The sequence below is a fragment of the Osmerus mordax genome, chromosome 20 (assembly GCF_038355195.1).
Source record: "Osmerus mordax isolate fOsmMor3 chromosome 20, fOsmMor3.pri, whole genome shotgun sequence".
In the NCBI taxonomy this organism is placed as follows: Eukaryota; Metazoa; Chordata; class Actinopteri; order Osmeriformes; family Osmeridae; genus Osmerus; species Osmerus mordax.
The window spans coordinates 10,284,247-10,309,767 of NC_090069.1; the positions used below are offsets into that span (position 1 = coordinate 10,284,247).

The 25,521-nt window shown below is 41.0% G+C and overlaps 1 protein-coding gene across 1 annotated transcript in view; it reads left to right on the plus strand.

Moving 5' to 3' along the window:
- The window catches only part of gpsm1b (G protein signaling modulator 1b), a 140,194-nt gene that overhangs the window by 53,602 nt on the left and 61,071 nt on the right, over positions 1–25,521 (plus strand). Inside the window, exons 2-10 of the mRNA XM_067258117.1 lie at positions 7,691–7,912; positions 10,713–10,848; positions 10,957–11,099; positions 11,359–11,482; positions 11,777–11,892; positions 12,133–12,288; positions 12,455–12,563; positions 14,283–14,397; positions 21,422–21,492. Coding sequence (XP_067114218.1) covers positions 7,691–7,912; positions 10,713–10,848; positions 10,957–11,099; positions 11,359–11,482; positions 11,777–11,892; positions 12,133–12,288; positions 12,455–12,563; positions 14,283–14,397; positions 21,422–21,492 — 1,192 coding nt within the window. The remainder of the gene's footprint in view (positions 1–7,690; positions 7,913–10,712; positions 10,849–10,956; positions 11,100–11,358; positions 11,483–11,776; positions 11,893–12,132; positions 12,289–12,454; positions 12,564–14,282; positions 14,398–21,421; positions 21,493–25,521) is intronic.

The following is a 25,521-nucleotide window of genomic DNA, read 5'->3' on the forward strand; positions in this document are numbered from 1 at the left end:
ATCTCTTTTTCATCACTCCATTAATCAGAATATGGTGGCAACAGCCATTGAAGAAAATCCTTTGCAAATTGCGCGGCAGACCGTGTTCTTGCTCAGGTTCTCCGCATCACCCACACTATAAAAGTAGGCAGCGAAATAACGAAACGCTATATGTAGTGGGACTGTGAGCGCACGGCTTCGATGTGTCGCATTAGCAACATACGGCTCAAGAAGCTGGCAAAGATACGTAATTCCCTCTGCTGAGAATCTATATCTTTCATAAAGATACTCATGAGGGAATGCGAAAGGGTTTTGTCGGTCTCTAAATGTTCTGGCTCTTCTTAGCGCACCTCTCACTATCCGCGCACCAAGCTCCACAGGATCTTCTATGAACGGTGACTGCATTATCCTCAAGAATGAGTTAGTGGGCGGGGCTTTTATACCGGTTGATCTCTGATCTCCAACTTAACCTGCTCCCGACCAGGTTAGCCGTTCAGCATGTGTTACCATGGCGATCTACCCCGGTAACAAGTGATCCACAGTCGTAGTACAGAAAACCCTGGGTTGAACCTGAAGTTACCTCGCTAACTCCAAATCTTGATTTATATTCTTTATAGCAAAATGTTATCTTAAATCCATCATGGAACATGATTCAGGTCATGACGTTTCTCTCAGGAGAATTTGTCGTGTGGTGGAGTGTGTATGATCGCGGAAACATGAATTGATTTCAAAGTGGCAGAGAAAAAAGAAATAAGAAAAGGGAGGAGAAGTTAATGGAGAAATTACCTAAATTAACACAGTTTTTCCAATCAAAGAATGCGTCCGTGGAAGATGAAGACATTTCTGATAATATTTCAAGTGCAGCCACTTCAACACCAACTACCGTATTTTACGGTAAATAAACCCCGGCTTGTACTCAGATTTTACAGTGTTCTTGTTTATATTTCGAAGCGGTTTATAGTCCGGTTTTAGAACAAAAAAGCTTCTTCACTGTCTCAAGATCTCTACAGACCGTGCATCTAACTTAATGCTCAACACTTGAACGGGGGCTTATTACTTGAAAGAGGAATTATTTACTGTGTTGTCTCAGTTACACTATCAGGGCTTGGAAATACAGTAACTTGCTAAAGTAGGCAAATGGCTTGTAGAACATAACATTTCATAATAATTTCAGTTAATCAAACTGCAAGGCCCAGTGAAATGTTATACTAATTCAACTTTGGTAGTGTAACCAAGCTCTTTGTAAGTTTGTTTTAGATATAATTGTATATGATTGTGTGGACAATAAGACACGGACGCGGTCTCTTTTCATAACTTATATTTTACCACTGCTCTTTTTGACATCGCCATTCGAACAGCCCTCACTGATTTCACGTAATGCTTTCAGCATCAAGCCTACGGCAACTCCCGAGGGACAAAACGCCGTTGTCACAGTAAGGTTTGTTACAGTAGGCTATCCTCAGGATTTGCAAGCTAGCTAAACTTCTACTATATCAAAAATAATTTTGTAGACATAACAACGGATTTTGCCACTAAATGAGTGACTTGGCTTTATTTCTGGACATACTATCCACAACCGAAGTGTGTTACACAATGCTGTAAGATTGCGTATACTCGTGCATTGCTTGGTATAGAAGCGACAATGCTCTTGGTACCCAGAATGCCCTGTGGCAAGCTGAAAAGTTAAGGCAAATAGTATATTAAGGGCTTTAGCTTAGTCAGATAAGCATTGTTTGGAGTTCTATTGTTGTGTTCGTTCTGTTTTGATATGTGTAATGCTATGGTCTATAGTTTAGATAATTTGAGTGTTCACCCTGATTGAGAGTGTTGTCTAGTTAGGTGGCTATCCAAGCTGTCCGCAGTGATAGTGTGTACGGGAAAGTAATCAATCGTGAGCATTGGTCTGCTCAACCTTTGCCGGCGCAACGTTATAGTTGTATGCTTTCAAAGTGCGTCTTATATTCCAGTACGGTTAATACTTCAATTTCAGACTAGTCCTCATTCTGGGGGGGTGTGGTTTATACACGATGCGGTTTATTTTCTGTAACATACGGTACTACAATAATAAACAACACGTTTAGGATCACTAAATACTTAATTTGTTCTTGTTTACCTGAGCTTCCAGTTGAGTTATGAGCGCGTGATGTGATTTGCATCACGGTGCTGCCGGTTTTTCCCTAGGCTACTTATGCTAGCACGGTGGTACTAGCTGTAATGTTTCATATGTAGGTTCATAACAGGCTTCGTGTTTGTCTGTACAAAGATTCTATCCCCCCTCCTCATCCAGTAGTGAATCGGCAGATTTGGTCTTGAGTCAAGTAGCCTACCCTTAAATATAATATTTCACAAGTAGTTGTGTCAACTTTCAAGCATGCCTTCTGTGTGTTTGGTGTACATTTGTCATACGTTCGTTTTAGCCTACATCCACGGACTAAAAAGAATGAATAGGCTAATCTCGGGCATTGCATTGTGCACAGGATGAATTTCTCTTTGTTTGACCTGGTAAACCGTGAATAAATCTTTCATGCTGTTTTCGGAAGATGAAATTTGCACCAACAAGTTAACACATAACTTAAACCATAATCAGGCCAGGTAGCTACAGTGCAATGTAGTCAGTACAAAAATACTGGGTGTTAAAACACACATGTAGGATAAGTCTAGAAAGCAGGATCCTGGAATTTGATCAAGTGCGAATATTGCGGTGAAATAACCGGCGCTCAACGCTTCTAATGATTAACTGTCAAATTTGGCTAAAACGCCAAACAACAAGGCATACCCAAATTAAATTGAAAGCTGTTCTTGAACTATTTGGAGTACATGCATGGTTGAGGTCTCTTTTGAAAGGTGACACTCTGACGTTCCTTCCCCTGAAGTCAGTATCCATGTGTCAGGATCCCTGTAATTCCTACTGGTTTTGAGTAATAGAAACCTGAACACAATGAGTGGGGGGAAGATTTTGGGAGCCACCTGGTTGGCTTTAGAAGGCTTTGGACATGGCATGGAAGCTGTTAATGGATAAGAGTGCAGTGGCCATTTTGACATCAAGATATTGTAAATATTCAGAAGCGAACCCGAGTTATGACCAATTTTACGTGAACCAATTGTTTCTTCAGTCGGCAAAGCTGACTATTTATGGATGTAATACACGGTTTTTGACAAAATACTTTACTTGGTTAGATAGTTTGGACCTTTGGGAATGTAACCAGACCATTTATGTTGGGATGTTTTGCATAACTGGACAACTCTGAGCCTTGTTAAGTGAATAGTCGCTGTTTACTGTCACGTTGTTGACAAGTTCGTGGTCGGACAAAGACGTTAATTATACTTGCAGTTGCGAATCAATCTTGAAATGGCTTACATCAATAGAATCACAAGACTCGTAGTTTTTCCAATGATATATGGCATGTGTAGCAGTATACAATTATTTTGTGTGTGTGTGGGGGGGGGGAGGTTTTAACACAAAACAATCACACCTCTCTAACAGTGCGTTCACACTGCAGTGGAGCGGGCGGTGCGCGGCGTCGGCTTCCAATTCATTTTCAAATTTTGAAACCAGGCGTTGACGCTCGCGTAGGGCATTGTGGGAAGGCGAGCAGAGCGGAGCGTTGCAAGTTGGATTTTCTCAACTTTATGTAAATGAGGAGCGTGAAAACGCTACAGTTGGCCAATCGGATTGGTTTCTTGTTTCTTGTAACGTAGCAACCGTTGGTCATGATAAACATTTCTAGGTTTCACAATTTCAAGATGGAGGAGAAACTTTTCGTATGTGTCTGTCTGCACACCCAGTTCTGTTCAGAACAAAGTTACTAATGTGACAAGCCTGAATTTAAAGATTACATTAAACTAATAATGCATGGTTGCCGATGTCGTCATTGTTCCTAGTGTGTTTTTATAGCCTACTTTTAAATTCAGTCTCGTCACATTACGTGACTAATCTGTGCCACTGCTAGCTCGCTAGCCCAGCCTACAAACGACTGGTTGAGTGACCAGTGGCGTAACATGTATTCTACTGTAATCTTGCACTAGTAAAATCTTGCACTTACATAAATGTTGTGTAAAAGTGGTATTTTGATGGATATTGTGAGTACTTGAACCCAAATCTGCACGCTTGGCCATGACTACAAGAGTGACCTTAGAGAACTACAACTCTGTATTAACTTGTCTAACACGCCCCTGAGCGTGGTGTACTGTGGGAAGGCGAGCGATGCAGAGCGTTAAAAAACGCTGCAGTGTGAACGCAGCGTTAAGGCGTGATAAGGTCTAAAATCTTTGAAGCCATATATCTGGGCTAGAAATTTCCTGGTTTATCAACATTCAGATACGTGAATCTTCTTCTACTATTTTAAGATTTCAATGTATGACACATCATTTCAAAGCTTACAATCTGCACTTTCACAATCTGTGAAAAAGGGAGAAAATAGTTAGCCGACAACCGCTGCTTTTCACCAGAGCGTGTCACAAATGTATGTTGTTTGCTTTTTAATCTATGCAAACTTCATAAATAATAAGTAGCATAGGCCTACTTATTTAAAATAAAAATACAATCATCAAGAAACATCAATTGTAAAATTCAAGTACACCCATGAAATTTCTTAATAGTTTGGTTTATTTCAGACAAACAACTTAGTTTCATACAGTTGAGCTAACAAACAAAAGCATATTTACATCAGTCTGAAACAGGTGTAGGCTGAAGCTCATGCTTATAATGCCTACCCTTTATGAAAACATCTCATATCTTAACAATCAATAGAAATAATTATTGTCTTACATCATTATGTTGACAATCAGATCTGAACAGAATACAAAAAAACAATATTTCTTATGCAATAGAGTTGCACAGTCCAAATACAACAAAAGCAGCTTGTTCATCTATCACTCCATAAATTGTTTCATATAATTTCATTGCATTATTTTTAAATAGTTTCTTTAACTTACTAAAGGTCCCACATATTTTTAGTTCCGCATGACAGCTGTTCCATAAATGTACACCTTTAACGGAAATACAATGGTATTTAGCATTAGTCCTAACTTTGTTCTTTTTGAATATACAAGATCCCCTTATGTCATGTTGGCATTCTCTTTCTGTGAACAACCCTTGGATACTTTCTGGCAACTGATGTTTTTTTGCTTTGTACATGATTTGTAATGTTTTTAGTTCTACTAATTCTTTAAATTTTAGAGCCTTTAATTCAATAAAAAGGGAGTTTGTTGGCTCCCTATAGGTGGTTTTCTTTACTATTTGTATGGCTTTCTTTTGAAGCATAAAAATTGGATTGGTGTTTGCTTTATATGTGTTTCCCCATACTTCCACACAATAAGTAATGTATGGTAGCACAAGGGAACAATACAGAGTGTATAATGACTTTTCATTTAAGAAATCTTTAACCTTGTATAATATTGCAGTTGATTTGGAAATCTTGTTCTTAGTATAAGATATATGGGGCTTCCAATTTAAGTTATTATCTATAATTACTCCAAGAAATGTAATAGCTGACACCCTCCCTACTTCAACTTCATTAATCATGAATTTACCTATTGTATTCGATGCACAATTACCCAATACAATGAATTTAGTTTTACTTATATTTAATGTTAGTTTATTCGAATAAAACACATTTTTTAGTATTACCATCTCTTTTTCCATTGTATCCAAAAGTTGTTTCAGATTGTCACCAGAACAAAATAAGTTTGTATCATCTGCAAATAATATACATTTTAATGTTTTGGAAACCTCACATATATCATTAATATACAACAGAAAAAGCAATGGGCCCAGCACCGAACCTTGGGGAACCTCATATGTTACCTGCACCAATTGTGACTTGCTATTATCTATTTGGACATATTGTTGCCTTTTCTCAAGTAATTACTTATCCAAGAGTAAGCTACCCCTCTTATGCCATAATGTTTCAATTTTTCTAGTAAGATGTCGGTGATATGTAGGTGATATAGTTAAAAAAAGAATATATATAAGACGGCCCCGGCTGAAACTGACGCAGACACAACTAGGGATGCATATTGATAAGATTTTAACGATTCCGACTCCTTATCAATTCCTGCTTATCGATTTGAATCCTTATTGATTCTCTTATCGATGTTCCCCTCTACAGCCATAGGTCTGTGCGTCCTGCATCCCCACACACACACACTCGTTCTAAATGAATTTCTCAAACTGGCTTTGACTGGCTCTGAAATGAGCTAATACCTACCACCTCTAGGCCTCTTCAGGCCTCTGTTTTCAAAACAAAATCCAGTCGGAGATAGAAACTTTCAGTTTCCTTGTGTTCAAGCTTCTATTACTCAACACCAGTAGGACTTACAGGGGTCCTAACAACGGGAAATAACTTCAGTGTCACCTTTCAAAAGAGACCATTTACATGCATGTACTCCAAATGGTTCAACAACAGCTTTCAATGTACTTTGGGTATGTTGTTTAGGCGTTTTCAGGCACATTTAACAGGACTATTAAAAGGTTAAACAATTAAAATGCTAAGTTTAATAATGGATTAAAAATCGATATGCTCAGTTTTATAATGGCACACGCGAACGTTTGCTGATAACACACGCCGCCCCGATAACGTGAAATGATCAATAAAATCAATATTAATGGGAGACGAATGCCGGAGCTAAAATGTATGCTTCAAACGACGGGACAGAAGATAACTAGATCGACTACACAGAATAAAGGCAAATTGCTTCACACAGTAACACGTGGTTGTGATCACTTTTGAGCAGTTTAGCTCTACCTTAGATAGTTAGAGATGAAGCGCGAACGTTAGCTGCGCTGCTGCATGCATCGAACACGTAACTTCATTCCATGCTGTGTGTTCAAATGCTTCTTCATATTTGTAGTATTTCCTCCCTTCGACGAAATAGACTTTTTACACGCGTTACAAGTGGCGTTGTTGTCATTTTGTCGTGTGAAATACAACCAAACTTTAGAACGCTTCTTCCTAATTGCCATGTTTGCTGCAGTCTGTCTTCGCGCATGCGTGCGCGAACTTTTAAAGTTTATTCAGACAGACGTTCGCGTGTCCCATTATTAAACTGAGCATATCGATTTTTAATCCATTATTAAACTTAGCATTTTAATTGTTTAACGGCACAGAGAATCGTTAACAGAATCGTTAAGGATTTTTGTTAAAGATTCCAAGGAATCGATTCACTGGGAACCGGTTCTAAACACGAACCGGTTCTCATCCCATCCCTAGACACAGCTCACAATTTCCCCAGAAATGGTATCCTCTCTAGTTATGCATGCACTTTCTTTCTTTCATCTTCTAAAAGAAAGATATTATTACTATAATATCTATTATAGCCATTATAATTCAACGGATAAGTATTCAGTTTTTCTATTATAGTGTGAGAGTGAAAACAGATATGACAGAAAAACTTATTTGAAAACCCCAAAGCTGAATATGGAGATGATCAAACTGAACATTCTGTGCTAGAAAAAGTAGGAACACACGGTCACATCCTGGAGATGTTTCCAGTGTTATTGTGATGGTTTTCCTTACTCTGTTGCCAAAGTAAGAGTGCATTGTCTTAGTGACATTATTTCTGATACTGATACTACTGATATGTCACAGGGATGTTGTTGACATTATGCTTTGCATGTTGGTGTAATGTGTATCCATTGGTTCTCTCCCTTGTGTGTGTGTTTGTATATTTGTGTGTGTGTTTGTATATTTGTGTGTATGCGTGTGTTTAGGATGGAAGCCTCATGTCTGGAGTTGGCTTTGGAAGGTGAAAGGCTGTGTAAGACCGGGGACTTTAAAGGTGGGACAGCGTTCTTCGAGGCGGCCGTGCAGGTTGGCACGGAGGACCTGAAGACACTCAGTGCCATCTACAGCCAGCTGGGCAATGCCTATTTCTACCTCAAGGAGTATGGCAAAGCCTTAGAGTATCATAAGCACGACCTGACACTGGCAATGTGAGGACATGGGAATACCATTAACTATGCTAGTTTATACAGTTGGATAAAAGGAAATTTTCCTAATTTTACATGAAAGCATTTAATTGTATATTAAATTTAATATGATGCATACATGTTATTCATTGAATAAAACTCACCTTAAATGTACCATCAACTGTTTTGGGTTAATAACATTAAAAAAGTTAGATTTTCTTAGTTTACTTTGATGAACCAATAACTAGCCTGGCTAATCTAGTCTCCTGCTGTGAGGTGTGCAGTTCTCAAGCTGGCAGGGGAGCATTTAAATCTCTGGCAAGGATATGGAGGGGCACTGTTACATTACAGAACCAGCAGGAACTCTGGTCAGACCTGTGTTTTGGCGTGGGGACAGGTCAAATCAAATACAAATTTATTTGTATAGCCCTTTTTACAAGCAATGTCACAGAGGGCTTCCCATACGCCCATAGAACTGCCCCTCAACCAACCTGCACCCTCAAGGAAGACTCACTAGAGGAGAAAAAATTTAAGAAACCTTGGAAGGAGCAATTCAGTGAGAGATCCCCCTCCAGAGACGGTTGGTGAAAGAGAGGTGCAGAACACAGGCTTAACATAATCATACAGCAGGGAAGTGTCAATGGGTGTTGAAACACTAAAATCCATTGTTCAACTTGGGTCAGTTGGTAAATGTCAGTATAAGCAGAGGTAGCCACAGGGCTGGGGACTGGGATCGGTGCAGCATCACAGGCCGGGGGCTGAGGAAAGGGACCGGGTACTCGCTGTCGTCCGTCATGGAGACTGGTTTCCGGTTGGCGACTAGATCCAGGTGGAGCCAGATATGCAGCTACAAAAAATGATTTGATCCCCTGCTGATTTTGTACATTTGCCCACTGAAAAAGAAATGATCAGTCTATAATTTTAATGGTGGGTTTATTTGGCAGAAATTTGACAGAACAAAAAAATCCAGAAAAACGCATGTCAACATTTTTATAAACTGATTTGCATTTAATGAGTGAAACTACTATTTGAGCTCTCTGCAAAACATGACTTAGTACTTGGTAGCAAAACCCTTGTTGGCAATCACAGATGTCAGACGTTTCTTGTAGTTTGCCACCAGGTTTCCACACATCTCAGGAGGGATTTTGTCCCACTCCTCTTTGCAGATCTTCAATTCATTAAGGTGTCGAGGCTGATGTTTGGCAACTCGAACCTTCAGCTCCATCCACAGATTTTCTATGGGATTAAGGTCTGGAGATTGGCTAGGCCACTCCAGGACATTAATGTGCTTCTTCAACTCCTTTGTTGCCTTGGCCGTGTGTTTCGGGTCATTGTCATGCTGCAATACCCATCCACGACCCATGTTCAATGCCCTGGTGAGGGAAGGAGGTTCTCACCCAAGTTTTGACGGTACATGGCCCCGTCCATCGTCCCTCAGATGCAGTGAAATTTTCCTGTCCCCTTATCAGAAAAACACCCCCAAAGCATAATGTTTCCACCTCTGTGTTTGTGGGTGGGGATGGTGTTCTTGGGGTCATAGGCAGCATTCCTCCTCTCCAAACACGGCGAGTTGAGTTGATGCCAAAGAGCTCGATTTTGGTCGCATCTGACCACAACACTTTCACCCAGTTCTCAGATGATCATTGACAAACTTAAGACTGGCCTGTACATTTTTGGGGCAGGGGGACCTTGCGGGCACTGCAGGATTTTAGTCCTTCACGACATAGTGTGTTACCAATTGTTTTCTTGGTGACCATGGTCCCAGCTGCCTTGAGATCATTGACAAGATCTTCCTGTGTAGGTGATTCCTCACCGTTGTCATCATCATTACAAATCCACGAGGTGAGATATTGCATGGAGCCCCAGACCGAGGGAGATTGACAGTTCTTTTGTGTTTCTTCCATTTGCGAATTATCGCACCAACTGTTGTCAACTTCTCACCAAGCTGCTTGGCGATGGTCTTGTATCCCATTGTGTAGGTCTACAATCTTGTCCCTGACATCCTTGGACAGATCCTTGGTCTTGGCCATGGTGGAGAATTTGGAATATGATTGATTGACTGCTTCTGTGGACAGGTGTCTTTTGTACAGGTGACAAACTGACATTAGGAGCACTCCCTCTAAGACTGTACCTGTATAAAAGACACCTGGGAGCCAGAAATCTTTCTGATTGAGAAAGGGTCAAATACTTATTTCACTCATTAAAATGCAAAACAATTTATAACAATTTTGATCTTTTTGTTTGTTATTCTGTCTCTCACTGTTCAAATAAACCTACCATTAAAATTATAGACTTATCATTTCTTTGTCAGGGCAAACGTACAAAAATAGCAGGGGATAAGAAATGTTTTCCCTCACTATACATTGGCTGGTATATAAATTAATTAGTATATGCTTTTCTTACTGTACCTTACAGAATGCATGACTCAATATGTGTCCTTGACCATAAGTTAGTCAGTTTAACCATCAGCATATTATCAGTTTAACCATCAGCATATTATCAAACTGGGATAAATACAGGCCACCCGCGCCAATGCACGTTTTGGTGGTGTAGGTTGCTGAAGTGGATTTCATGGGCATGGCCGTAGGTGTTTGTTATTTTGCCCACCCAGTTCAAGCCCAGGAAGGTGTAATAGTCACTGGTTGAGGTCCACAAGGTTTTAATAATTTTCCATAAAGTAGACATTTTTGGCATCAGTTTGGCCTTGAGTTTTTCTAGGTAAGATAACACAACAAATAGCATGGCTGCATTATTGCTACTTATTTATATAATTAAAGATAACTTAATATAAAGTGAGCTCAATGATTTGTTATTTAAATTACAGGACAATAGGAGACAGAATAGGAGAGGGAAAAGCCAGCGGTAACCTTGGAAACACCCTAAAGGTGTTAGGCCGTTTCGATGAAGCAGCAGTGTGCTGTAAAAGACACCTGGACATCTCTCAAGAGCAAGGGGATAAGGTAACACACACATCCACTTTAATTTTCCACTTCTTCTCTGACATTTTGTTGCATTTGTCATTATGTGGTTTCTCTCTCCCTTCTCTTGTTCTCTTTCTTTTTTAACAGGTTGGGGAGACGAGGGCCCTGTATAACATAGGTAATGTGTTTCATGCAAAGGGAAAGCAGCAGCTCTGGGGCTGCATCCAGGAGCCTGGGGATCTGCTTCCAGATGTCAGAGACACACTACAGAAGGCTACTGGGTTCTATGAGTAGGTGTCATGGCTTACACTGTTAAGCACACATGCCCATGTACACATACAGTAGACTACCACACACAAACATTTGAATTTGAATTTAATCAAAATTTGTGAATAACACTCCATCCATTCACAATACTCACTAAACAGTTTTAATATACATTTTGGGTCCTGTGTGATTTCAAAATCTATTCAAACTGAAATATAGGGTATCGTGTTTTCGAGTAAGCATGGTGGTGAGGGTGTTCTTTCTTGCTTTCTTTCTTTCAAGGATGAACTTGTGTCTGGTCAAAGAACTGGGTGATCGAGCTGCCCAGGGAAGGGCCTTTGGTAACCTAGGCAACACCCACTATCTGCTGGGAAACTTTGTGGAGGCCATCAAGTTCCACAGACAGGTAAATAATCCAGTCAGTCAAGAGACAGAGTTTAGCTTCAAAAGGACATCATAGGAGACATAGGATTCTGGACCTAGTAAATTGTTTCTCCCGTTTCTGTATGATGTAGAGAAACAGCCATGATACATTTGTCAGTTCTTATGTAAAGTAATTTAGCTTCAAAATGATGAACAAAGACTGAAAGTAGTACCTGTAATATTCTCATGCAGAAAGAGGAAACAGGAACAGAAACGAACACACATCAGTGGTAAACAAATGTTCAGAGTGCCAACGCTTTTTGTGTTTCATTCACAGCGTCTGTCCATCGCCAAAGAGTTTGGTGACAAAGCGGCTGAGAGAAGAGCTTATAGTAACCTTGGCAATGCTTTAATTTTCTTGGGCCAATTCAACACTGCTACAGATTACTACAGGTGGGAAGAGATCATATACTGCTATCTAGTAGTCAAGATAGACATTGACCTATGTGTTTCAGTATGACAATGTTTATTATTATTTATTTATTTATTTATTTTATTATTTACATTTTAGTCAGGTTCCTCTGTTGTTGTTTTTTACCTTTATCTGTCCGCTTATCTAACCCACTACTTTTGTCTTCATCTCTCCCGCTTTCACTTTCTTGACTCTATTTCTGTCTGTGCCACCACCATCAGAAAGACTTTGCAGCTGTCTCATCAACTGAAGGACCAGGTGATGGAGGCCCAGGCTTGCTACAGTCTGGGAAACACCTACACTCTTCTACAGCAGTATGAAAGAGCCATTGACTACCACATAAAACACCTTCTTATAGCCCAGGAGCTCACAGACAGGTGCAGGCACACATACACAACACACAGTGTGCGAGTGTGTGTGTGAAACACACACACTCGCATTCACAAGTTAATTTACATACACTCATCATACTGTACACCCATGCATAAACAGACACATAATATGCACTTAAGTGAAATACATGTTCCTGTCTATGTGTAATAGAGTGGGTGAGGGCCGTGCCTGCTGGAGCCTTGGGAATGCCTATGTGTCTTTAGGGAACCATCGTCAGGCACTGCATTATGCCCATAAACACCTGGACATCTCCAGCGAGGTAAACAAGTTAAGGTGTTTTTTTTTTTTACCATAAGGTAAATAAAGATTAAAACCCATAAAAATCAAATCAAGAAAGGTATTATGGTCCAGCGTTCACTCTACACAAAGAATGTCTTGTTATACAGACATGAAAATCCCTCTCCTTTCGGCGAAATTCGCCGTTTTGAACGGTTTGGGGGGGGGGGGGGTATATTCATTCAGTGAACAGCGAACAGGTGCGCGTGTCAGAAGGGAGCGCGAGTGCATGGAAATATTATCGCGAAGGGCCTTGCATCACTAGTGCAGACCACCATCAGAAGCTGAAAGCACTGGCCTCGGCGATTTACCTGACTGAATTTGGTGAATGATGGTTTCAATCATTTTTATATTTTCTGGTATATCTAAGTTAAGTTACCCAGGAGCTCTGTTGACATAGACTTAGCTAATGTTAGCTACAGTTTGATGAATTGACTCATTGAACACAGCAGGAGAGAACGCAACGTTAGCCAGCTAGCTAAAGCTCCGGTGGAAAATTCCAAATGAACCTATGCAGCCCTTAGTGCCGCTTACACACAACAGTGACACTGACAGATCGAAAGCTAATTTGAGACAACATAAAGATGGAAAACCAGGCTAAGAAACGTAAAGGTAATTACTTTCACTAGACAACGTTTTACCGTTTGTTTGTTTCAAGCTCCAAAAACTATTTTGTGCTCAAATCTGACCAGCGCTATGCGCGCTCGCATTAAGCATGGAAGTCCCTAACTAGCATCACATCAGGCAGAATTTGCATGCATTAGCAGGGCGCTCGCTGTGGGCCGGTCTGGATCAAAGTCCAGGGCCTATTTTTACTCCCAGTCCGTCCCTGCCGTTCTATCAATAAGCAGACCTGCCAACCAGTACGCAATTTGTGTAGCGGATACGCATTTTGACTTCAAAGTACGCTGGTACTTGTATTGGCTGTCAATCATGATGGAAGAGTAGACAAGTTAAGTTACATCATGTCCACCATCTCTTGTGGGGGTTATGCATTAAGCCATTTGTGGTGCCCTTACCACATTGTGCCTCATATACTGTAAATATTAGACCCAGTGACAGGCTGGCATGAAATGGCTTGCATAATACTTAGTAAGGAGGCCATAATAATTTTTGACTCATGGCTTAAGTTACGTTTCTCCAGCTCTCCCCAGGTTGGCAAAATAAGTATCTCAAAATGCATCAGATTGTTGCTTTAAAATATGGAATATTTAAATTTTTCTTATGGGGGAGCATGCACCCGGACCCCCTTAGAGGGGTAATATCCTTTTCACCTTTTTCACCCCTGACCCGTTTTCATGACTGGTTATAAGTCCAGACTCTTTTCTATTCAGCAATCTAATTGCCGAGGGGGATAAATTACTTTCCATCTCTCTTACTTTTGAGCTTTGGTGTTCAGAAATGGTGCTTAGAGGTCATCTGTTCAAAGTAGCAAATGAGGGGGTGACCTGGACAGACATCAAAGTTATCTGCCTTTCTATGCGTGTGCAACACTGCAGCTGGTACTGCACTACACTGTACATGTAGTACTCTAACTCACATCAACTGCAGCTGGTCATAGTTTAGCATAGAGTAATACATATCAACTATATTAGGGATAATGTGAATCCCTTGTTGACAAATATTTTGAAAGGGTACAGTACATCACTCTCAAGGTCTGTCTTTCTTTTTTCTATCACCTCCCATTCTCTTTATCTCTCAGATTGGAGACAGGAATGGGGAGCTGACTGCCAGGATGAATGTGGAGCAGTTGATGGAGGCTCTGGGGGTCAGCGAGAGTGACCTTACATCCTGCGGTTCAGAGTTTGAGAAGCAAGGTGAAAGGGGAAGCAGTGTGTGTGGGGGGGTCATTTAGTTTGTGTCTCTCCAACACTCTTGGTTTTTTACAGTAGCTTGTACTCTATCGCTCTCCCCATCCCGCCTTCACACTCCTTAGAAAACCCATACAAAGAAGGAAAACACCACACCCTCTCCTTCACAGTGAGCCAGCCAGACTTAGCATGTAATGGTATCTAATGAAACAACTACCAGTTATGTCTATGGGAGCAAAAATACTTCAATCATCATTTTTTATAAACTTGACACATTTGTAACTTGCCAAGAATCACTGTATCTATCTAATAATACTAGGAATCTCTCTTTGTTTGTGTGTGTTTGTGTGTCCCACTTTAGTTTCCCACGATTATCTGGAGAACCGAGCACTCTTCAAAAGTTTGAAATGTTGCAGGTGTCTTCTTTATAATTCAACAGAGTGCAATGCCAGCACCCAGTGGCGGTCAGAGCACATTTGGCCCCCCGGGCAAGGTTTTCCCCTGACAGCAGAGGGCGCCAAACACCAAAATTCTGGAAAATGCCGCCCCGGTTCGCCCGTGCCTAGAACCGATACTGCCAGCACCTTCACTCTGATTGGTCTTATGGTCATCCCTCGCACCATACACTTCTCTAGCAGGTGAACTAGGAGGCTGTATGATAACTTCAGTTAATTTAGTTTTGTTAATGAACCAATACGATTAACAAAGACATTCTCAATTAAATGAAAGCGGTTAATGGACCGGAGTTCGTAGAAAGAAAAATAGGAACATTCTGTTTTGTTAATTAGAAGCAAATTTGCTTTTACAACCGGTATAGCCAGGTTAGTGCTGACTGCTGGCATAGTGCTTAAAGGGGTGATTGACTGTTTTTTGGGGGTAATTCACACTGTTCCTTAAGGTCTCCGAATAGGGTATGTAACATTGGTTGGGCTGAAAATGGCCCGGGTGCTGTTCTATGAGCCCTGATGCATCCTGTGAAATAGCCACAGAATGACACGCTAGGTTTTCTCCTTTTATGGTATGCTCCTGAATATATAGATGAGCTGCGCGCTGATTGGTTGGTTTATAATGAGTGATGCGGAGCAAAGACGCAACACGGCCAACAGCACTCACTGAAACATCGAAGGTGGAGACTTGAAAAAAAATGTACAAATACATCTATTGTGTCTACACAACACTGTTTTCAACAGATTGACTACCAGTGTTGCCACAGTTACTTTGAAATAGTAATCTGATTACTGATTACTCCTTTAAAAAGTAATTTAGTTACTTTACAGATTACGTGATTTTAAAAGTAACTTTAGATTACAAGTTACTTTATTAGTTACATTCAGCAGCTGCCGACAACACCCCTGCCGCCTCAACATAAAAATGACAACTGGTTTTGCCAACACTCACTTTATTGGGTGTGCTCAAGCCTTCGGCGAGAGCCCAACCTTTGTTCTCTCACATATATATTTATTATTGTGAGAATGCTGTTAAGTATTCTCACTATTGTTTTCCTGTTTCTCTTTATTATTGTTGGAATGCTGCTTCAGCATTCCAAGTATTGTTCTTTGAATCTTTATTCAACTTCTTATTCTTCTTATTCTATTTCTTCCGTGGCATGGAAGTTCAACTTATTTTTATTATTTATCTTCTATTTCTTCCGTGGCACCTTTCAGCGCCTTCAAATCTTCAGCTATTAAAACCGTTCAGCTATCAAAATATTCAGCAGTTTCAGGCCATGGGTGCTGTGACTTTTCAGCTTTGTACCTCTTATGCTTGAATTAATATAAATCAATATTCCTAATATTTTTTACATGGGTTTCCAATGGAGTTTTCTTTCAAATCCTCTCAAACTTCTTTAAACTTCTTCAACTTCCAAATCCTTCTTCTTTCTCAATCTTTCAGCTAGAGCCACCATTGAAACTTTTAAATGTTGACAAAACCCTAAACTATTTTTAAAAATAAATCAGCTTTTTGATATCTATTCAACTTTTTTCAATATCACTGATTATGTTTCATTACTTTTTCAAGCCGTTTCTGAGATTTACATGGGTGTGTGCGTGAAAGCCTAGAGTGCAGACTGAAACGCTTTTAGAGTGGAGGGGAGCTTCGGATGTCGTTGAAAAAATATTTCTAGTTTGCCAGCATTGCCACAATTTTCGCTCTTCATGCTTCATTTTTTGATCAATAGATAGCTAATTTTGTGCTACTCATTCACGTCTTACTAAAACAGCGGCCAAGCAAAAGGGAATGAGGAAACTGTTTCCTCTACTAAAAAATACAATGCGGGTCACGTGAAAAAAGGATCCAAAGACTCGTAGAAAGACCGAATCGGGAAATGAACGAATCGTTTGTTTCCTCCAGTACAGAGCCTATACAGGTCACGTGAAAAATTATCCAAAGACTCATAGAAAGACCGAGTCGGGAAATGAACAAATCGTTCGTTACCTCTAGCTACCACTACAGAGCCTATGCAGGTCACGTGAAAAATGATCCAAAGACTCGTAGAAAGACCGAGTCGGGAAATGAACGAATCGTTTCCTCTAACTACCACTACAGAGCCTATGCAGGTCACGTGAAAAATGATCCAAAGACTCGTAGAAAGACCCGAGTCGGGAAATGAACGAATCGTTCCCTCTAGTGTTTCCTTTAACTACCACTACAGAGCCTATGCAGGTCACGTGAAAAATGATCCAAAGACTCGTACCCGAAGACCGAGACGGGAAATGAACTAATCATTTCTGTTTACTTGGACGAGCCTATGCAACAGTCCCGATGCGCGGCTACGAGAAAATGAACGAATCACTCTTTGAGAGGACTCGTTACTCCCGAGTCCTTGTAAGGAATCGTTCACAAACGACACATCACTACCACAGACCTGTTGGCTCTGTAGGCAAACTGCAGGGGGTCCAGTAGAGGGTCTGTGATGGATTTAAGGTGTGCCAGCACCAGGCGCTCGAAAGACTTCACTACCACAGAGGTCAGGGCGACGGGTCTGTAGTCATTATGTCATGTTGTCCTTGGCTTTTTGGGCACAGGGATGATGGTGGAGGACTTGAGACAGGCTGGCACATGGCATGTCTCGAGGGAGGTGTTAAAGATGTAGGTAAACACCGGAGACAGCTGGTCAGCGCAGTGCTTGAGGGTGGCTGGAGAGACAGAGTCCGGCCCAGCTGCTTTGCGGGGATTCTGTCTCTTGAAAATTCTGTTAACTTCACCCTCCTGAATGGAGAGAGTCGTCACTGTAGAGGGGGGGAGGTGGGAGGCCTCCTTGGTGGGAAGGGGTAGTTCAGGACTGTCCAATTGTCTTTCAAATCTGCAGTAGAACTCATTCAGATCGTTGGCCAGGCGGGAGTTGTTAGTGGAGTGGGGGGCTCTGGGCTTGCAGTTGGTCATCTGCCTGAGCCCTCTCTAGACAGAAGCAGAGTCGTTTGCAGAGAATTGGTGTTTTAGTCTCTCCGAGTACAGTCGTTTAGCCTCCCTCACCGCCTTTCTAAACCTGTTCTTCGACTCCTTGAAACTGTCTCTGTCCCCACTCCTAAACGCGGCCTCTTTCGCTGACCTCAACCTTCTGAGTTTAGCTGTAAACCAGGGTTTGTCGTTGTTGTAGCTCACCCTGGTGCAATTTTTTTGCTAATTTGCTTGTGTTTTCATGTTTTCTTAATTTGCAGCGTGTTTGCACATGTCGGCCACCGTAAAAAAGCCTTTTAAAATGTCAATGACGTCATACAATCAGCATTCATTAGCAGAATGCTAGTGTGTTATGGGCAACAACGACTGACCCTGTAAGAAATTAAAAGGACATAAGTACTCGTTCATTCAACTTTCAACCTATAATCCATGTTGAACTTGCAAAAACTACAATCAAATCTGAGATTTATCAACGACAATCAGGCAAAAGAGACAAATTTAGCAGTCTACCTCCATAGACTCCCATTTATTTTGCACTCATTGCCTCATACCGGCGATCCCCCCAGTGGAACTCTGGTAGAACTGCAACCAAATTCTGTACAATGGGGCTTAGTAGGGAGTGGACAGGCTCTCCGTAGACGGACTCTGCTTGTGTTCTTTGGATTGGAACCATACTTGGCAATGAAAGATGACGTAAAACAAGTTTGCACAAACACAAGAACGGAGAAAAACGTGGATTGATAAACAGCCCTTGCTATATTATGACATTATTTGCAGTTTGTAAATTGCGCTACTGCTCATGCATAACCCGAGATCTTCAAACAACTTACACTTGCCTCTCATATTTGCAATAATTGGACCGTGCCCTGACAATAAACATTAAATGTTTTGCCAGGAGAACTGGATCTATCAGACCATTGAATATTTATGATGTTCCTGTATGTTCTGCCTGGCGACAACAACGTGATCATTGTCAGCCGACAATAGAATGTTGATCATGTCGGGCTGCGCATTTATAGACCAACTACAGTCTAACCTGCAATGTGTGTGCAAGGTGATTATAGTTTTGCATTTTTCATTAGTTTTTAGTTTTATTTCGTTTTGACTTTTTGTTTTCAAATTCAGTTTAGTTTTAATTCGTTTTTAAAGCGGGTTTGCTAGTAAAAAAATTTTTACGCTTAGTTTGAGTTTAGTTTCTATTAGTTTTAGTGTTAGTTTTTGTCTTTTGTAATATGGGTTATTTGTCAAGGTCAGAAAAAGTGTTGTGTAATAAAAACTCAACAAAAACATCATACCATTTTTGAAAAATGTATTCAACAATAACACTAGTACATAACATGTACATGGGCACAAATATGTAAACAGCCTACACAAGCCTTAAGTGCAAAATGTGTAAGTGATGTGTGCCAGGAAAAAAACTAAATAGCCAATAGACTAAAGAAGACATACATGAACAGGTGAGAAAGAGAGAGATGGCTGTACTTCAGTCAAGCAATAAGTTCTTATCGATCTTGAGGAAAACTCATTGCTCCAGAGATGTGGTGGTTCTGTCTCTCCGACCAGATGATAGCAGTCCACACAAAGAGAAGATGCACTCCACAAAGGCTTGTGAGGCAGGGTACTAAAGAGATACAATGCCACAGGGGCAAGTTTTGGATACACAGCTTCTCTTGATCTCCAGAACTGCAATGGTGTCTCAGTAAACACTCCCTGTTTGACTTCGCAGACATACTTCTCCATTTCGATAAACTGTTTCTATCGGTCAGATTAGGCAGTTTGTGGAGGACATGTTGACCTCCATACGGGATGCAAGAAAACAGTATTTCTGAAGGACAGCAAGAGGGGCTTCTATTGGAGTTTGTCAGTAGCAACATTAGCTGGGGTATACTGTGCTGCCAGGTTCTGCACAAAGGACTGTGCTGCCCTCTTCGGTGGCACTGTGACTGGTGATTGAAGAAGAACCAGTGAAACACTTGGATCCATTTGGCAGGCTCCTGCTGGTGTAGCATCAAACTGTGTGGAATCAGGGCAAGGCAGGGCAGGGCAAGAATGCAAGTGAAAAGTTAGCGCAAGGACTTCAGCAGTACTTCAGCTATATGCTTTCCAACAGCAGTCGTCAGCAAGTGTGCCTCAAGGTTGAGCAGGCATGGCACTACTTGTGAGAGTGACTGACTGTCACTTTGAAGCTGGTCTGTGTAAACAGAAAAGGGCTCAAACAGCTTGACAAGGTTCTCCAACTTAGCCCAATCGCTTGTGAGGAGTGTCCATGCCAACATTCTCAAGTAGTTGATTTAGTTCTGCTTTGGTCTCCAACAGTCTTCTCAGCACATCAAAAGTGCTGTTCCAGCGTGTGCTACAAACCCGGACCATCTTTTGATCAATTCTTCATTAGCCGCTGACGATTTCCTCACAGTGTGTAGTAATGCTCTTGCTTTCGTTATGACTGAATGAACACTTGGGTGCTTCATGACATCTTTAAGTGTGAGCTGAAGGGTGTGGGCCAGACATGGCATTCTCTGGAACTTGTTGTTCTCCCCATCTCCTGGCAGGTCAAGTTCAACGCCTCCAGTCTCAGTCTCATCCTCCTCGTCTGACCCCATCCACAGTTCATCCTCTTCATCTCCAACACCATTTTTTTGGAATAAGCAGTGCTTTTACTGTCCGTTCACTGCGGACGACAAGCGAAAAACTTACTTGCGCACTTTGATCCTGTATTCTTCAACATGTACACTACCAGTCAAAAGTTTGGACACATTTTCCCATTCAAGTGCCTAGCCTCTTACTGATCACCGCACGCCACTGGTTGTGGGGTGTGAGTGGAAATACATCTAACATGCTAAAGCATATAACGCATCTGGCGTGTGCTAAATGACTAAAAATATCTGACGCCATCACCAAGGTGTGCCAATCACTGAAACAAGACAAAAAAAAAGTTCAACTTCGGTATGAACCGAACCGTGAATTCAGTGTACCGTTCCACCCCTAGTCATTAGTATACTATTATTACTACTCGTAGTTAGCTGACTCTCTACCTACCTCTGACATGGAGCGGAGCACTATGATTCCATTCAGCCTCGTCCAGTTGAGGAAAATCGTACAGTATACCTGCTATGTTGTGCTCTTCTGTAGCATATAATCCAGTTTTCTAAAGCATAGGATGCTGCTGTGTTAGCCAGCTACAGTACTAGCTTCCAAACACACTTCCAAGCACTTAGCTTTGTTTCACTGTATTTGCGCTGTTGAGCTAGTATTGTGGTGGGACTGATAGATTATTAAAGCAATTAAGCACAACATGGGTATCAAACGATGATCATAAGTCCTGTAGAGCAATCGATGCCATTCAAAATCCGATTGGAATGGATAACCGCAAGGCGGTTTTCCCTAGTTACAGCACGGACAGTCGGTCACATGACCCCCCTAGTGTTCAAGGAAGTTGTTACGGAAGGGATAGTAGACGACGAGGTGTACAATATCACACAATAATGGATGATGCGGAGGCGTGGGGGGGGGGGGGGGTGTATTGACCAATAACCTGTTGTGCTGGTCAATGGCACTTGGCATGACTGCAGCACACCCATGGGGAGTGGAGAACTTCTCAACAAGTTTTTTTTCTGTGTCTTTTCCACCATAGGAGCAAGACCTAAGTTTTCCAAGAGAAACAGCATGGACAGTGTAGAGCTGTGGAAGTATTCCTCAGATAAGGTAATCATACAAAACACAACATACCAATTGTAATATTTTTGATATATATTTACCCTACAAATAATATTCTACTGTTTCATAGACTTTTTTATATTCATAATGAACTTTCTTTTGTTGTACTTTTTAATCCTCCCATAAATTTATTTTTGCACTAAGAATATATTATATCACATAATGCCACACCATATTTCACATGTAGTGTCTGGATGCTGCTTTGTATTATCAATTATCTGTACAACAATTCTACAAATGTCATTAGTTAATTAACAAAGCCACTACAGATTAGGATTTGTTTGTTTACAGCCCCCCCAACAAATAAAAGGTTTGCCATCAGACCATAGACCTAATATTAAGTTGACTAAGCATCAAAGCTCTTTAAAGATGGTGCCCTGTTGATTTCCAAGTGCTAGTGATATACAGTGAGGGTTTTTTTTAGTTTTTTTTTTATCCCCTGCTGATTTTGTCCATTTGCCCACTGACAAAGAAATGATCAGTCTATAATTGTTATGGTAGGTTTATGGTTTATTTGAACAGTGAGAGACAGAATAACAAACAAAAAGATCAAAATTGTTATAAATTGATTTGCATTTTAATGAGTGAAATAAATATTTGACCCCCTCTCAATTAGAAAGATTTCTGGCTCCCAGGTGTCTTTTATACAGGTAACGAGCTGAGATTAGGAGCACACTCTTAAAGGGAGCGCTCCTAATCTCAGTTTGTTACCTGTATAAAAGACACCTGTCCACAGAAGCAATCAATCAATCAGATTCCAAGCTCTCCACCATGGCCAAGACCAAAGAGCTGTCCAAGGATGTCAGGGACAAGATTGTATACCTAGACAAGGCAGGAATGGGCTACAAGACCATCACCAAGCAGCTTGGTGAGAAGGTGACAACAGTTGGTGTGATAGCTTGCAAATGGAAGACACACAAAAGAACTGTCAATCTCCCTCGGTCTGGGTCTGTCCAGATCTGTCAATGATCTCAAGGCAGCTGGGACCGTGGTCACCAAGAAAACAATTGGTAACACACTACGCCGTGAAGGACTGAAATCCTACAGCACCCGCAAGGTCCCCCTGCTCAAGAAAGCACATGTACAGGCCCGTTTGTCAATGAACATCCGAATTATTCAGAGGAGAACTGGGCGAAAGTGTTGTGGTCAGATGAGACCCAAAGCTCTTTGGCATCAACCCAACTCGCCATGTTTGGAAGAGGAGGAATGCTACCTATGACCCCAAAAACACCATCCCCACCGTCAAACACGGAGATGGAAACTAGGGTTGCAAAATTCCGGGAATATTCAAAGTTGGAAACTTTCCACAGGAATTAACGGGAATATACGGGAATTAACAGGAATAAACTGGAAATGTTGGCGTAATTGAACTGTATTCACCTTGCCATAAGCAGACATGCATGCAAACATTTATGAAACAACTTTTGTGTGGACATACATACATCCTACTCTCACTGCTGTAAAACGTTAGTCTACTGTATACAAATAAACTTGGTATTAAAATGAACATGGCTTCAGTTTACCAAGTAATCAATATGCTATGTAATGACAAGCAGTGTTGGGAAAGTTCACTTTCTACATGAACTAGTTCAGTTCATAGTTCACACATTTTAAAATGAACTAGTTCAGTTCATAGTTCATAATTCAAAATCTTTAACTAAGTTCACAGCTCCAAAAATTTTATATTTCAATATGTTGCAAGCTATAATTGAAATCTCTGTCTGCAATACCGCTCTTGGCCTCTACGCAACTCGGCGCTCTCACACTTGCCAGGCATAGGGCTGAAACGTTCAGACGCAACACTGATGACAAAGACGTTCAAAAACAACAGAACGTTTTACGTTTAGGTTTATGTTTCTGGCAGACAATGGCTGTTTATCAATCCACGTTTTTTTCCGTTCTTGTGTTCTTGCGAACTCGTTTGACGTCATCTTTCATTGCCCAAGTACAGTTCCAATCCAAACAACACAAGTCACCAAGAACTCCAAAAATACCCGGACATTTTCCTGATCTGCCCCTTTTATCGAGGATGCATCGGATGGTGACTTGACCAGCGAGAACGTTTCTGATTTCCCAGAAGTCCTTGCGGACTTGCAAGACCATTCTCGCAAAGGCCGCTTGCAAGAACGTTCTTCAAAAGAATGTACTTGTTCTCAGCGTTCTTCGGATTGATAAACAGCCAATGTTCCCAACCAGCTGCATTCAGGGTCCAGCTGAGCTAGTGCAATGGAAGAATCTTAGTGGCACTGTATAGATTTGAATAGTCAAGAGATGGCGGTTTCATTACAATTTATTTAGCTTGTACATTAGCATAAGATTTAACAAAGTACTTTGTGATCAGTCATAACGAAGGACGTGCTAGCCACAGATCGTTCGCAAGAGTGATCGCGAACATTCATAAACGCTACCTTATATAAACTTTAGATCAAATGGTTCTTCTGATGGTCAATCCATCAATATAGCGGTCTCTGTGATTGGTCAGCACTGCTCAGTGACAGTTTGACTCCATTCATCAACATTCATTGTTTCAAGCTTCTTCACCAACTTTAAACTTCTCTTAAAACACATTCCTTATATATAAAACACATACATTATAACTGTATTCTAAATTTCCACCACAGCTAGGCGTGCATAGTCTTGTTCTCAACTACATTGAAGTTCCCTGTTATATGCTTTTGCAAAAAAACCTTGGCCCTTTTGTTTTTTCTTTTTATTCCCGAGCCAAAATTCCTGTGGAAACGTTCCGGAAATTTTACGGACACTTTCCGCCCCTTTTCAACCCTAGTGGAAACATTATGCTTTGGGGGTGTTTTTCTGCTAAGGGGACAGGACAATTTCACAGCATCAAAGGGACGATGGACAGCGCCATGTACCGTCAAATTTTGGTTGAGAACCTCCTTCCCTCAGCCAGGGCATTGAAAATGGGTCGTGGATGGGTATTCCAGCATGCTAATGACCCGAAACACACTGCCACGGCAACAATGGCGTGGCTCAAGAAGAAGCACATTAAGGTCCTGGAGTGGCCTAGCCTGTCTCCAGACCTTAATCCCAGAAAATATGTGAAGGGAGTTGAAGATTCAAGTTGCCAAACGTCAGCCTCGAAACCTTAATGAATTGAAGATCTGCAAAAAGGAGTGGGACAAAATCCCTCCTGAGATGTGTGCAACTGATGGGGCCAAATACAAGAAACATCTGACCTCTGTGATTGCCAACAAGGGTTTTGCCACCAAGTACTAAGTCATGTTTTGCAAAGGGGTCAAATACTTATTTCACTCATTAAAATGCAAATCAATTTATAACAATTTTGACGTGCTTTTTCTGGATTTTGTTGTTGCTATTTTGTCTCTCACTGTTCAAATAAAAATTATAGACTGATCATTTCTTTGTCAGTGGGTAAACATACAAAATCAGCAGGGGATAAAAATTTTTTTCCCTCACTGTACATTTTTTTTTTTTTTGTATGATTGTATTTAATGTGTCGGATTAAGGTAACAGTAAACTTGAATACCTGGCTCCGTCGTTGTTCTGGCTGGGCATAAAAAGTCTTACCACACCATCTATCTTGAAGTGGAATAAGTATAACTAGAGAGGGTAAAATTTCAGGGGAAATTGTGAGGTGTGCGTGCGTCCGTGACGGGTTTGCAACACACTTGTTTGGGCTTGCGAAGAGTAGTAGGCTAACGTTACGTTGTGAGTGGATAGCGAGCGCAAGACGCCGAAATGGATGCCAATAAGATTCTGAATGGAAAGGTTACTTTTAAAAAGTTGCCAAATGGTTCCATTGACAAGACCAAATTGTGTGTTTTGTCGTTGTGAACTGAGCTCTCATCGCAGCACGTCCAGTCGGAAATACCACTTGATGGCCAAGCACACAGCTGATGCGAATTCTCCGCCCCCTCGTCAAAGCCAGGCAATGTTGCAATGTTGTTTTCAATTAAAAAAACATTTGAACTAACTAACCAATCCAATCCACGTTTCCATGTTGATAAGAGCATTACAATTAGAAAAAATAATGGG